This window comes from Trachymyrmex cornetzi, unplaced genomic scaffold (assembly GCF_001594075.2).
Source record: "Trachymyrmex cornetzi isolate Tcor2-1 unplaced genomic scaffold, Tcor1.1 scaffold92, whole genome shotgun sequence".
Lineage (NCBI taxonomy): Eukaryota > Metazoa > Arthropoda > Insecta > Hymenoptera > Formicidae > Trachymyrmex > Trachymyrmex cornetzi.
This window is the reverse complement of record NW_017300267.1, coordinates 144,192-159,445: the sequence shown is the minus strand read 5'-3', so window position 1 is coordinate 159,445 and position 15,254 is coordinate 144,192. Positions and strand designations below refer to the sequence as shown.

The window sequence follows — 15,254 nt, the reverse complement described above, 5'->3', positions numbered from 1 at the left end:
ATTGTAGATCCGGGGTTATCAACGCCGATTAACTTAATCGATGATTAACTCAATCAGCAGTATAGTCAACAGTAGTCAACAGCAAGACTGTATATCGGTCTTAACCTCATCTCTTCGTGATATAACTTCTATCTCTGCGTTCCTAAACTTAATTGTGATAAAAGTAATGAAAATCTCCTATCTATAATATAGTAATTTTGCTGATTGAGTTAATCGTCGATTAAGTTAATCGGCGTCGTTAACAGTCGCCCCTATTGTAGACCCGGGGTTAATGGTCGCGTTCAGCAGACTTGCGGAGCGGATCCGTGAGCGCTCGCTGCTATTGGTGTATTCTTTTAGATCATCCAATAGCAGCACCGCTCCGCAACAGTTGAGAACGCGGCTAATGGGCACATTCTGCGAACTCAACAGTTTAGTGAGCGCTCGCTGTTATTGATGTATTTTTTTTAGATCGTCGAATCAGAATTTTAGATCTAGAAGAATATATCAATAGCAGCGAGCGTTCACTCAACTATTGAGTCTGCTAAACACAGCCATTATAACCTTTTGACGATGATACGGGGTCTGCAATAGAAATCATAGCATAAAATTGACCATCATGATTATTCTTCTCATATTCGATTGTGATTGGTTAATTTTTTACGATTTACCTCGGATCTACAATAGATTTTTAAGCCTTAATCCATAAGGAATGGACGAATCACAATCAAATATTCTCCTCGCATTTGACTGTAGTTGGTCAAGACTTAAAACACCTATTTATATGTAGATCCGGACTTAAAATTCTACTCGATCACTGCGTCTTCTATTGTAGATCCCACATGAATTGTTACGGAAAAGTGTTGGCGCATCCAACTATTTTTACTTAAAAAAAGAATATTTCCATTGAACACATCACAGGATTTCAAAGCAATTTTAATTGAATTTGATTTAATTAATTATTAATCAACGATTAATTCATCGAGTAATAATTATTGATTAATAAACCGTATTTTGTTAACGTGAATCAATTTTCTTGTTCAACGTATAAAAAATAAAATTAAACAAGCATAACGAATTGTATAGTAATTGGAAACTTTCCGTGAAGGATGTCGGATCGTGAATAAATCATCGATCGTTTAATCAGCGATTAACTGAACACTTAACTTATATATGCTTCGTTTTAGAGTCTTAATTTACATGTATGATCTAAGTCACCCACAATGTTTTTGACTGGCTTTATAATTATCACAAATCTTTACGGAAAAATGTTTTTTTAATTAAACGCTAGAATATATAGAATCGAAATATCGAAACATAAAAAGGTTTTGATAATAATTGAAAAAGTTATGCCAAAAAATATTAAAGAAAAACTTGCGAAAAGAATGTAAAAATCAGTTTTTCCAAAAAATCATATCTTCATGATAAAAAAAGATGCAGATAAAAATAAGTAGCGTTTTGAAAAGAGGAAAACGTGAACTTTATGAAAAAATACGTTATATTGATTCATTCGAAAAAGCAATAATTATTTGCACGAGTGAAGTGGGGGCATTTTTCTAATGGAGGCATTTTTCGTATTCTGCTTTGCATTTCCTTCTTTAATAAAAATGCAATAAAAATATTTATATTAAATATATAATAATTTCGACATTATTTACTCACGATTTTATAACTCCGAGAAAATAGAGCAATCGTTTCGTCAAGACGTCTCTGTCGCAAAAATACTTTTTCTGACAATGAATATATGTTTTAATTATAAGAAAACAGCACATATATACTTAAATACAACACTAATAAACAGGCGCTTACTAAAAACGAATTTTCACTTTAAAAAACTGTTCAAATTTACATTTGACAAATCCAAGTCACCCAAGTCAAACTTTTATTGCATCACAATCAGTGTCCAGCCAACAATAAAACAATTACATCACGGCGATCGACAGAGGAAGGTTCCAAGGTTTTTTATCCCCCCCCCCCCCCCCTTTTTTTCCCTACTTCAACTCTGCAATACTAACCGTACAAAATTAGCGACTGCTAAAATTTTCACCTGGGTCCAAATGACTTACTTATGTAGTTATGCGTTAATTATCAAACAATATTTGTATCTTATGAATATAAATAAAATATTTCTCAATTTTTTAAATAAAATAATTTTTGTTTTTTACAGATTTTAACATAAAAATAAAAATTAAACTATAAAATAAATTGTATAGTGTAAAATGAAGATATATTTCCATGATAGAAAATTTTATAGTTTAATTTTTATGTTTATGTTAAAAGTCTGTAAAAAAACAAAAATTATTTTATTTAAAAAATTAGAAAATATTTTATTTATATTTATAAGATACAAATTGATTCATAAATCAAATTCAGAAAATAAAGCTTGTGTCTTTTGAGTGCATGATCCAAAAGTTATTTGTCAGGAATTTGATATAAAGGATTGTAATAAATTCAGCATGCCAGCTGAATCATGAATAATTAAACAGCATAAAGCATTTGTAAAGTATTTTTTTTTAAAGCATTTTTATAAAGTATTTATAATATCGCGTTGATCGTACTCTTCTATTAGATATACCCTTGTATAAGAAATTTTGCATTAAGCAATTCTGAATTGAATCAATCGCTGAATTAATTGCTGTTTGGTCGAAGTCGCCCATAGATACGCGAAGACGAACAAAATGGCGGATTCGTTGGAAAAATTATTCGTCACACAAGAAAAGAATTTCATCAAACAAAATATCCTTCACGCGAAACGTTCCTATCCAGCAGAGCCCAAACAACGATCCGTTGATACTCGTTACGGCGACACGCATGATTTAAAGAGGAGCGGATTACTTCCAATTTATGTGCACAAAAAAGTATGAGTATCACGTGTGCGGAGTAAGATACTTCTGCTGTTCGCTTTCAATTTTTCGTGTTATTTTTCGCCGTTCTGGATAATTATTTTTGGCTTTTAATGACGCATTCTAAACTAATTTCTAGCTATTTTGGAAAAATCGCCTTTGCACGCATTTATACAAATCGTAAATCAATTAGCTGCGGGCATTAATTGTAACAAGTTTTAGTTTATGAAACAATAATTGTAGCTTATCAGAAAACATCAAAGAACAATTACACCAATGCTATAATTTTCTACTCAACAATATAACTGTCACGTGCATACATGTATTATATTTAATGCGATCAGACATCCCAATTTTAGTAAAACAGTCCCGCATTCGGGATATGCTTGTTCCGCTGTCTTGTCAATTTGTCCGCTGTCTTGACAAATATGTCAAATGTTCCGATTGCAACAAAAAAAAGATTTTACTGAAAAATATTTTATAAATTTTGCCAAATTATAAAATCATAGAATATGTAATATTATCGCTTCCAGAAAGTGATGATGCAGTAATCGAATGAATTTTCTGTCTGCAATGAACAAAGAATGGGTAACAGAAAAATTCTTACTTTAAATTTGTATTTTAAGAGTTTGTATTTTAATATCAATAACACACAAATATTAATTTTGATTTTTCAATTGCCAAGAATTTTATATATTTTTTAAAAATTCATCTTTTTTTTTATTAAAGCAGATAATTTCGAGTAATAAATATATATAATTGTATTGTAATATATTTATTAAAAAATAAATTGCTGTTATTAGAGATGCACTGGATCGTAAAATTGTAGGATATCGGATATTTTGGAAATCTTGTTCAGATATCCGATCAGATCCGAGGAAATATCCGGTATTCGGTCGAATAATTCTTACTACCAGATATCCAACTGGATATCGGATATCTAAAAAGAATGTGGCATCCGATATCCAGTTGGATATCCAGTAGGGTAATTATTCGACCGGATACCGGATATTTCCTCGGATATCTGGTCGGATATCTGAACAAGGTTTGCAAAATATCCGATATCTAGTATCCTACAATTTTTAGATATAATATTACCGGGTACTAATGATATCCAGTTATCGGATAGTAAAAAAATGCCGGATATTGAATATTTCCCGGATATCCGATGCATTCCTAGTGTTATTACATACTGAGAAAAAATGTACTAAATTTTAATAAATAATTGTTTAGATAGCACTAATATATTATTTATAAAAAATAAATATTTGCTAAACATAATATATAAGTTAATGGTTCTTGTACTAAATAAATATACATTTATATTTAATAAATATTCAATTGACACTATTCAAACAAATATTTATTAAAATTTAGTACATTTATCTTTCAAATGTATTTATCTTATATGCATTTTCTTTGTTCTATTTAGCAAAGTTTCCCGCTTTAGATCCGAAAATGTCTGGCCACATTAGTTAATTATATTACATTTATATCGTTGAATGGGAAAATATTGATGTAATGCTATACTGTTAATTTGTGTTTATCAAATTAATATTTTATATCATTTTTCAGAACTATGGAAAAATACCGAGATGTATCGTGAAAGTCCATACGAGAGTAGAGCCGGCTGAACCGTTTAATGGAGATGAGACATCAAGAGTATCAGCGTGCCGATACATCGACAAGGAGGAACGAAAGAGGCTGTTGGATGTAGGTATCTGATTGGATATCTTTGCAATGCTCGCAATTTCCGCTTAATTTGGACGGAAGTGACCGAGTACATCCGGAAACAGGGCATGAAGCAAAAGTGGGAGGAAGCGATGCAGCGATTTCGGAGGTTGCCATTCCTCGCGGACACGTTGCCGAAGGCGCAGAAGAAAGCGAGGATGGAGCGCGAGTTGCAACAACTTGAAAAAGACATAGCAATTATTGAACAACATTCACACATATACGTTTATGACGAAACGATTAATGCACAAAACTGACATGTTGTAACGTCGATATACCGAAAATCTATGTTAACAAAAAAATTAACTTTCAAACTCCTGTGTGGAATTCTTATGAATTATATATCTATACGATATATATGTAGAAACACGTAAAAGATTTCAATGCACAATAAATTAATTGCTTTTTCTATATAACGTTCTCTTACTCTCTTCAAAAGTGACACCACTAAAAAAATTAATCTAATTAAATAAGAATTCCTTATAGTATATTCGATCATAAAGTGCATCGCTTAGTGTTTAAATATTTCTATATGAATTTTATATACATGATTCTGCAAACAGGTGCCGAATTTTTTTTTGGCCTTGAAACGTTTTATCTCCTACAGCACAAAAGTTGCAGCAATAATGCATGTTGCAACAATATTGCAGCGTTATTGCAACGATATTGCTACAAATTCTGTGCTGTATGGGATACAGGCCGTGTTTGTATATTACTGCCAGTTGTCAGTACAGTATATAATATATACATAACGGCAACTATAGATTTTCAATACTGGCAGTCAACTGGCAATAATATATATATGAACATGGCCCGAGTTGATATCAAATTTTTTATTTGAATGATACATAACATTTTGTGGAATTTAACTTGGCGCCAGTTGTTGTACAATTTACGTGTCATCGACACATCGGCTGTGTTCCAAAATTCACTGTCAGTACTGAAAATCTATAGTGTACGTAACGTAAACTGTAGCATTTTCAGTGCTGGCAGTAAATTTGGAACACAACCATCATTACATACTATACTACATCAATGGCTGCGGACTCAACAATAGGTCTGTTTTTTATTGCTGCACTCTGAACCAGTGCAATAAGTTAAAATGAAACAAACGTATATTTGTTTCACTTCAACTTATTGCACTGTGTGTACTAGTTCAGAAAGTGCGGCAATAAAAAACAGACCTAATATCTTATGGATAATTCCAATGCTTTTTCATACATTTATAGGAATTTTGTGAAGTACATTTCTATGCCTTTCAATATAAAAAATTCAATTCTTTGCGTCTTAAAGCTTATCCGTCGATTAACTTCATCACCAGAATAGCTAACAGAAAGACTTAAAAATCTGTCTTTTCTAACTTATTCTTGTTAGTAATAGTAAAGAAAAACTGTTATGTGGAGATAATAAATAAAACATTGTGAAATGTAAATATATTTGACTATTTTTTACAAATACATACTTTCAAAATTAGATTAGAAATGATGAGTTTTCAGTTTAGTAGTTGGCAATACTCAAAGTTAATCGGCGGATAGTAACTGGCGTTGAAATTGGGTCTTTATGAGTTCATCGGCGATACTACTCAATTCAAAATTTTGAATAGAAAATAAAGTTTTTTCAATTTAATTTCTAATTAAATCTAAAATGAATTCAAATTTAATCAATCTATTTTAAAATCCATTCTCGTTTACGAGGCAGAACCAGAATAGTAACATATCATTTATTAAATTGACAAACAAATAATTAATAACTGTTGATGCTAATAATAAGAGCATCTTTATACTTATAAATGCTTAAATATTAATAATCAGCAGATGTCATTGATATGAGAATCTAAATATTTATCCACATCCTCACTTTTTATTTCGCGGGAATAATCCTTCCCTATCACATTTTCAGTATTGGCGGCATCGATCGCACTCCTACCACGGAGAAGATGTCGACGTAGAGGCGCGACTCCGTGGTCGACGACGGCGGTTAAAATCGATCGGACCAATCGTAACGTCCGTTCGCAACGGACGATAATAGAATAGACCAGCAAGGGAAAAACAGGCAAAACGTCGATACGCGGTGCTGCAGCCCCCCTTTACAGCAACTGTGTTCCAGCTCCGTTGAGTCTGCCTGTTGGAAAATATTGTTGTTTCTCGAAGACTTTTGCGACAGATTCACGAAACTATTTCAAAATGGTAATTAAATGCACTGTGCGGTTACGAGAATTTGCATAATTCGTTCCACGATCGCGGCACTGTCTCGCAATTTTGTGTTAATTCGATGACCACCCGACGAAAATATAATGTTTGAAACAATTTATTTGAGATATGCTCACTCCACACGAACGGATATGTCCTAAAAATCGTTTATCTTGCAGGGTAATGAAAGTTCGCTGCCTATGGAACTCTGTTCAAACTGTAAGTTGTCAGGAATGCCTTGACTTTTACTGGATTTATCTCAAAGTAACCTGATATCTGTTTTCGTCTGATTATAAAACAAGATAGGCAATGCCATTTTAGAGATATGTTGTATCCTCGGTGAAATGAATTACATAAATATAATTTATATCATTAGAAATTCAAGCATTGATAATTAAAAATTTGTTAGCTTGTGTGCATGGTCTTAATACGGTATTTTGTGATGTGTAAATATATAATAATAAATGTTTGTTCTTCAGTCGACGTAGATGAGATTAAAAGATTGGGGAAAAGATTTCGGAAGTTAGATTTGGATAATAGCGGAGCACTCAGCATCGATGAGTTTATGTCCCTGCCTGAGTTACAACAAAACCCGTTAGTGCAGCGTGTAATCGACATATTTGACGCAGATGGCAATGGAGAAGTAGATTTTAAAGAATTTATTCATGGAGTGTCTCAGTTCAGCGTTAAGGTAGATTTCGTTCTCCTATAGAAATTATATTGTGTTTTTGTACATAATGCTAATTTGCAGGGTGACAAAGAGAGCAAATTACGATTTGCATTTAGAATTTATGATATGGATAATGATGGCTACATAAGCAATGGAGAGCTTTTCCAAGTGCTAAAAATGATGGTAGGCAATAATTTGAAAGATACACAATTGCAGCAAATTGTTGATAAAACAATACTGTTTGCTGACAAAGATGAAGATGGTAGGATTAGCTTTGAAGAATTTTGTTCTGTAAGTAATGCATTTACGTCTTATAATGTAATGTGAACAGCATATCATATACTTTTTACTACTATTTCAGGTTGTTGGCAATACAGATATTCATAAGAAAATGGTAGTTGATGTTTAAGTGACCAAAGTTTGTGAAAAACTCTTAATTTATAAAACGTGGTATGTTAATTGAAATCTATAAATTAATAATCTATTAACAACAGATTTATGGGATAGTTCTAACAGAGATCTGTTTAGAGTGAACTTACAATTATTGTTCTTAAGCCTTTGATCATTACAAGTCTATCCAAATGAAAAATTTTCATGGTATGCCAGACTAATACAGTGTGGCACACGAATGTTAGATCTATGTGATACAGTCATTTTGGTGTCGTTAAAGATATTCTGGAACGAACCAAATTATCTTGAGCGTTCCATTAAAAATAAAAGACCAGCAATGTGATCTTAAATAATTAACAACCTTTAACTGGCATATTAAGTTTAATGCTGCATGATTTCCAAGATTTTCTTCGAAAATTTGCAGCAAAGTCAGTCTTCTCAAGCGCCTGTCGAAAAGGACTTTCAAACATATAGATGCACTTTGTTCCTTTTAATAATTCTCCGTGGAAAAGCACGAAAGTAAAATCAAATCGCATTAATATAATCACCATACCATGAAACCTATCATATTTCCATCATTGTTCAAAAAGTAATTGTTAATATCTTTGACGTTTTAATATCGTTAAAGATTTCATTCGTCGGCGAGTTCTTAAGAATATTTACTTTTAAACTAATATCTTAATATATTAATATTCACAAGTATTAATATATTAATATTTTGAAAAAGTTATAAACATTTAGATAAGCCAACTATTAAAATGTATTTATGTTATATAATAAACAATCACGAATTGTGCATTCGGAATATACAGTGAGGCAGAGTTTTGCGAAGTTACATAAAATATTAATTATATTAACCTATGAGTCTACTTGGTTAGCCTTTGTGTGTATAAGATGTGCGTGTATAAACTGTATGTTGGCATTGAATTGTCAATTTGGAATTTTCGAATGTACGATTTATTTATTTATTTAGATATTTATTTATTACATATACACGATTAGTCAGAAAGATATTATAATTTATCTTTATCAGATACATTAAGATATTTATAATACAAATAAGTTTATTTTATCATTGTTAATTGTTTCTATGTATACTTACATGTTACATGATCTATTATCATATGTCTAATTAAAGTTTAAAATTGTGAAATATATTAAGATTAATCTATTATAAATATGTACGTTCATTTTCTATATGTATACAGAATATGGACGTTCTTAACGATTTAAGTTAGGTACATTTATGTTATAGTAATTTATATTTTGTACTGTGTATTATATTCGATGAATTAGTATACTCGTGCAATAAATTGAAGAAGTAAAACGAATATAGGTTTTTTTTACTTCAATTTATTGCACCGCGTGCACTAATTCAAACAGTTTTTCGATAAAGAACAAGCCTTTTTGTGGGGAAGATTTATAAATTAATCAAATTCTTTTTTATGATTCTTTTTGCATTGGTTTCATTATATATATATCATATTTCAGTTTAATGGGTTAAATTAATGAGGAAATCGATGTCGAATTATCGTAATGCTGACTACAGCGATTGCGCGACAGAATAATTAGCGTTTTCATTTGAACAAAGTTGAAACGAAATGAGAACAATTTGGACAAAATAATGTATCTAGATAAATTTACATAATTGCAAATATATATAAAGAAAATTAATTATGGATTTAATATTTTAAAAAATTGCTTTGTAATCTATGATTCAACTAATTTTCTGCAATTACACATTTCTGTGTAATCTATGATTCAACTAATTTTCTGCAATTACACAATTCTGTGTAGATAAATTTTAATGTACAGATTTTTTTTTAGAAATAGAAACTTTTCTTTTTTTTTTAAACATTTCCGTCTTAAAAGAAACGTACTTTTCGTTAGAATTGTATAATATATTTATTTTAACACGTATTGGAATTATACATCAATTTGAAAAAAAAATAGTTTTCGAGATGTCGCTTGGAAATCTACCGTCTACGACGCGCATCAGTTGGTAACCCTGCTGTTCTCCCTCCTCGTCGCCGCTCTCATTGTTGCTGTTTTGTGGCCGGTGTGTTTGCTAGTTTACGTTTTTGGTTGTTTCCCTTGCGCGGAGTATTCCTTCTGAGATTCCTCGGATTTTTGCGCGACTCATCTTGTTGACAAACAATCGGGATAATTGAGAGAAAACGTAGAAGACTCGTCGGTGGTGGTAGTTGGCGGCGGCGGAGACGATGGAAAATCTGGAGGAAGTGTTGCAGGCACTCGACGAGTTCCAGAAGATGCGACCGTCGGTGATCCCGCAGGAGCTCGAGGATTACCTATGCTGGGTCGCCAAGACCGGCGATCCAGTGTACCAGTGGCCGCTGATCAAGACCCTCGTCCGGGAGAAGCTCACCCGCGTGATGACGGACTTTTACGAAAGCTGCCCCACTCTGGAACTCGCGCCTTGTCCGAACGTTGAGCATTTCAATTACGATACCATGAAGAGCAACCTCCTCGAGAGGTTGGAATCGTTCGCGAACGCGCCTTTCACCGTTCAGCGAATATGCGAGCTGCTGACGGCGCCGCGTAAGGAGTACAATCGCGTGGACAAGTTTATGCGCGCCATCGAGAAGAACATCCTGGTGGTGTCGACGCGCGAACCCGGGCCCATAACCAGACGCGGCGAAACGGGTGACGGTATGGTTAATGGCTCCGTCGAAGAAGACGCGGCCTCCGTTACACAGCAACCACCACCGCCGTCATCGTCGCAGCCCTCCTCGCAACCCTCCTCGCAGACGACTCAGCCGCAACCGGCACAACCGACTTCGCAGGACGTGGAGATGGAGTACTGGGAGAAGGACTGTAGCTCCACCGTCACAATTAGCGTACACACCGTTGAGAACGAACCACCGCTTATGCACAGCGGTGTCATACCGGCGTCTGATTCTACCCTGACCAAGAATCTATTTGCTGAGGAGACCGTGCGAGACAAGCTTGAACAAGTTACCTCTAGAACGGATATCTCGGCGACCAATTATATCACCGCAGTCTCAGACTTTTCCACTATATCGAATTTAAATTTACAGCCACATGGACCAGTACCAGAAGCCATAGCGACTGCTGTTCCTGTGGTACAGAGCCTACCGGCAGTCGAAGCAGTCTCTGAAGACTCCATGGTCCCGAGCACCGATATAGCAGTGGCCATCATGAACGAGGACACCAATTCTCAACCTAATTTAGACATGGAGAATGAGGAGATTGAGACAAGCACAGCAACAGCAAGTACCACGACATCTACGACGACGGCTGCGACCACGACGACTGCTACGGCAACAACAACGACAACGACAGCAACGTCAACGACATCCGTATCAACGGCGGCGACGACAACGGTAACTGTTGTGGCCACAGTGATACCGTTAACGACGGATACCACGCGGAAGCTGCAAGCTGCTTTCCAAGCAAAACGCTTCGAATCCGGCGATAACAAGTCTGTGGATAAGTCAAACAATGAGAAAACCACGGATCCGTCAACGTTAGACAGTGTGGAGGAGGAGATTGAGCAGCCCTTGAAAGACGAAGAAACGACCAAATCGAGTCCCGAGCGTATAGATCCCGATGAAATGTCTCGTGATGAAAGTAGATTAACTGAAAGTTTATTACAGACCGACGTCGAGATGAAATCTGACGCTTTGGCGGATGATACTGAAAGTGTCGAAGAAAGTGCTCGCGATAAACCGAAGGAAGAGGAATCGTCGATCCTTGAAGATCTAGACGAGGAAAACTTGCGTTCCACGAGCAGCCAGACTACAAATGCGACGGCACTCGTCGAGTCGCAGTCCATGGAAAAAGATAGCACTGTCACATCCAATGAGTGTGTGAGCGCAGTCATCGTGTCTAGTACCGAAACGTTATACAAAACAGAAAAATCCGAGATACACTCTAAAGAAGAGTCTGAAACAATTTCTTCCACAGAGTGTTTCGCACGTGATCAATCTATTAGCCAAAAAACGGAGAGTGTAGAAGAGCCGGATAAAGTTCTAGAAGCTATTCCTACAACAGCATCTTCCAGCAGCAACACTAATGGACAAGAAGAGCAAGAGTCCGACAACGATAATTTAAACATTATGGAAATTTCCAACGACAAGATGGTTCTTGTCGAGTCTATGACGTCAGATCCAATAAGCAGCGTAGAAAAATCTAAAGAAGCAACATCTGTAATTGAAAAACTCGATCCTGTCTCACCTACTGTCGAAACAATAGAAAGCTCTGATAATGTCAGTTGTCGATCTCCAAAGGACGACAAATTAACAGCCGATCAAGATGACAATTTAGCAAATTCACAAGGCAATAAAGCAACGGCAGGCATTACGATAAAAGGGAACCAATCTTCTGTAATAGAGAGTATAGCATGTAGAAAGGAATCGGAGGAATTAATGGAAGTCGACGACGAAGAATCATTATCGACGTTTCAACAGGATGAACCTATGGAGCAGGAAGCAATGGAGGAGCTGCCGAAAAGTTAATCTTGACTTATCTAATTGGCATGTTTCTCCTTCCTTTTGTTTAATTTTTGATATCTATTCCTAAGATAGATGTCGAAATATGAACCAATTCGTAAATATCTTTGCACATGAACAAGATGTTTGCGACATGCACTTTTGTGAACTGACTTTTTATAAATTAAATTTTTTTAATAAAAAAGATGATAGTATTTCGTTTGTAGTAACAATAATTTCTTTTGTAGTTCTGTATATTAAAAAAAATATAAAATTTTTTTTAATTACTCGCTCTCTCGACTTTAAGATAAAAACAATTATTGATATATCTTGATTCAGAATTGTTTGTAGTTATTTGTAGTGATTTTCCGGTCGTTTGTGGTTGCACCGTTTAAAAGTTATCGTATTAACGATAAACAAAAAAGTAATTTGGTTAATTTTTGAGATATCTCATATCTGCTCACGGGATATTTTTTACAATCGTTGTGGTTTATAGTGATTTTCCAGTCGTTTGTACTTGAGCCGTTCAAAAGTTACAACAAATTCGTAAATTTACGTATATTATACGTAATTTGTTTATTGCAAATTTGTTGTAATTTTAAAAAACGGCTGAATTACAAACGACCGGAAAATCACTATAAACGATACTAAGGAAAATGCCGCAAACAGATTAGAGATAACTCAAAAATTGGCAAAGTTATGTAATTTGTTTATTGCAAATTTGTTGTAACTTTTAAACAGCGCGATTACAAATGACCGGAAAATCATTACGAACAATTACAAACGATTCTAAATCAAGATATATTAACAATTTTTTTTTACCTTAAAGTCGAGTGAGTCATTTTTTTTAAATTTTAATATTTTTTAATACATAGAACTACAAACAACTACACACAAACAAAATACTATCATTTTTTAATTGAAAAATTTAATTTATAAAAAGTCGAATGTCAGGTTCTCACAAAGGTGAGACATGCTTGTGAACGCGATATATAAATATATATAATTTTCATAATCGGTAATTATTATGAGAATTATGAGATTTAAATTGTGAGCAAAAACGTTAGGTAATGCTCAATGAAAATTCTTTATCATCTTAACTTAAATATATTAATTGCTGCTTTATTTATTTCGGATTTATCATTAGACTGAATAAGCTCCGATATTTACTTATAAAGAGATCTATCGAAATGAATTTTCTATAACTCTTGGAGGGAAAAAGAACACTGCCTACTCCTAAAAAGATTGTAATACTGTAAAACCGCTTGTATAGAAGTCAAATTTGGTAAACATTTCAATACAGATTTATACAAATACCACGGATATCTGCTTAGAATAAGGTTGTGCCTATAACTATTGTGTACATTGCATATTGGACAAGTATATCTAATGAATAAATTTTTAAATAATGATGTATGAGTATGGTACGTATTCGCGTAACATTTTCACAATCGAGGTGAATGAAACAGTTTCATTCGTAATCACAGCCTTATACTAAGTTCTGATTAAATCTGGAGACATATATGCCAAAGGAACCAATTAATTCCGAGAATACGTTCGAGATCAATCATAGATATGTTCCTTATGAAACTTTTTACAACATATAGCAGCATTTGAAGACACGAAAATACTATTGTTTCGAGTTGTTTATTAAAACTGCTTAAAACTAATTCGAAATCAATTATATTTTGAATGTATCATTTATAATTAGTTTCTATTATCATTATAGTAGGCAAGTAATTCCTTTTTTTACAACTGCTTACTATGTATAAAAGAGAAAAAGACTCTCTAGTAGAGCAAGCTATGTTCTGTGAGCTTATGGCTAGCTCTTTGTGATCAGATATTAGCATGCTGGTTCCTTCAGTTTCCTATATTTTGACAAATACAGAATGTTCAAATCATTCAAGTTCAATCTATATGGTTATATATACAGTAAATCTGAGTGAAAAAAAAAAATCTTAAAGCGGCCCATTGCAAACCAATAAAATTGACCTTATTAAAATCGAACCACAAATTAGGACCCATTAGCATTATGTCGAATCGCTTACAGTTATATGTATTTGCACAAAATGTTCTCAAGCGGATTCGATACGGTTCTACTGAAACGTTATTAGAATATTGTAGGAATGGGATATTAATTTAAGAATTAATATAGATTAATAACACATAATATACGAATGTGGATATCTAAAAAAAATAGCTGTATATTATTTTATAAAAAAAAATATATAAAAATGAGAGATTGTCAATTTTCTATCTTTTATTCGTAGTTGTGTATGTACCTGACCTTATTAAAAGAAAAATATTTTAAAAGAGAAATAATACAGGTATGAATGATCGGAGGATGTTGTATTGTCGCCACAATGTAATAATTATACCTCGCTGTATCTGTGCAATTATTTTCGCGAATGATATGTTACGTATCTTTCTATATATAACATTCAGTAATAAACATATAGCACTAGATATAGTATTTCATCTTTCTATTTTTTATTCCAATTAGATAACACGTTCCTGTCATGAAATGTGCCAATAATGTACGGAACTTTTTACATAATTTTGGATATTTAAAAGATAATAAATATACACATGTATATACATATAATACATTAACCATATAATACATTATAAACAGCGTTATAATGAAACAGTAAATTATTGTTTAACGATTTGTTCTGTACATCTATGCGAATGTTTGATGTTTCACTAATTTTTTGAAAAGGCCATGCTCTAGATTCATTAACTCGATGTAAGTGCCGGTTTCCGCCACTTGTCCTCCATCAAGCACCACAATTTTATCAGCGTTCTTTATTGTACTAAGTCTATGGGCAATTGTTATCACTGTCCTTCCACGGATTGCACGTTCTACAGCTTCTTGAACGAAATATTCACTTTCTGCATCTAAGGCACTGGTCGCTTCGTCCAGTATTAAAATTTTTGGTTTCTAGAGACAAATAACGTATTATAATATATATATATA

The 15,254-nt window shown here is 33.5% G+C and overlaps 3 protein-coding genes across 3 annotated transcripts in view; all 3 read left to right on the top strand.

Annotated features, from left to right (window-relative positions):
* Window positions 1-2,605: 2,605 nt before the first annotated feature.
* Window positions 2,606-4,870, top strand: LOC108769569 (enkurin). Its single transcript, XM_018520606.1, has 3 exons — window positions 2,606-2,837; window positions 4,398-4,535; window positions 4,619-4,870. The coding sequence occupies exons 1-3, from the start codon at window positions 2,658-2,660 to the stop codon at window positions 4,808-4,810; spliced, it is 510 nt and encodes a 169-aa protein (XP_018376108.1). The 5' UTR covers window positions 2,606-2,657; the 3' UTR covers window positions 4,811-4,870.
* A 1,589-nt stretch (window positions 4,871-6,459) lies between these two features.
* LOC108769626 (calcineurin subunit B type 2) lies at window positions 6,460-8,469 on the top strand. Its single transcript, XM_018520690.1, has 5 exons — window positions 6,460-6,739; window positions 6,922-6,961; window positions 7,222-7,433; window positions 7,494-7,703; window positions 7,774-8,469. Exons 1-5 carry the CDS (start codon window positions 6,737-6,739, stop codon window positions 7,819-7,821), a joined length of 513 nt encoding a protein of 170 aa, XP_018376192.1. The 5' UTR covers window positions 6,460-6,736; the 3' UTR covers window positions 7,822-8,469.
* Window positions 8,470-9,819: 1,350 nt separating this feature from the next.
* Window positions 9,820-15,254, top strand: part of LOC108769625 (serine/threonine-protein phosphatase 4 regulatory subunit 2) — a 6,631-nt gene continuing 1,196 nt past the window's right edge. Inside the window, exon 1 of the mRNA XM_018520689.1 lies at window positions 9,820-12,296. Within this exon, the coding sequence (XP_018376191.1) occupies window positions 10,025-12,296 (2,272 nt within the window). The 5' untranslated portion in view covers window positions 9,820-10,024. The remainder of the gene's footprint in view (window positions 12,297-15,254) is intronic.

Coding starts and splice junctions, on each gene's coding strand:
- LOC108769569 (XM_018520606.1), top strand. CDS start 2,658: ATGGCGGATTCGTTGGAAAAATTATTCGTCACACAAGAAAAGAATTTC. Junction 2,838..4,397: donor CAATTTATGTGCACAAAAAA/GTATGAGTATCA, acceptor ATCATTTTTCAG/AACTATGGAAAAATACCGAG. Junction 4,536..4,618: donor AACGAAAGAGGCTGTTGGAT/GTAGGTATCTGA, acceptor ATCCGGAAACAG/GGCATGAAGCAAAAGTGGGA.
- LOC108769626 (XM_018520690.1), top strand. Junction 6,962..7,221: donor TATGGAACTCTGTTCAAACT/GTAAGTTGTCAG, acceptor TTTGTTCTTCAG/TCGACGTAGATGAGATTAAA. Junction 7,704..7,773: donor GCTTTGAAGAATTTTGTTCT/GTAAGTAATGCA, acceptor CTACTATTTCAG/GTTGTTGGCAATACAGATAT.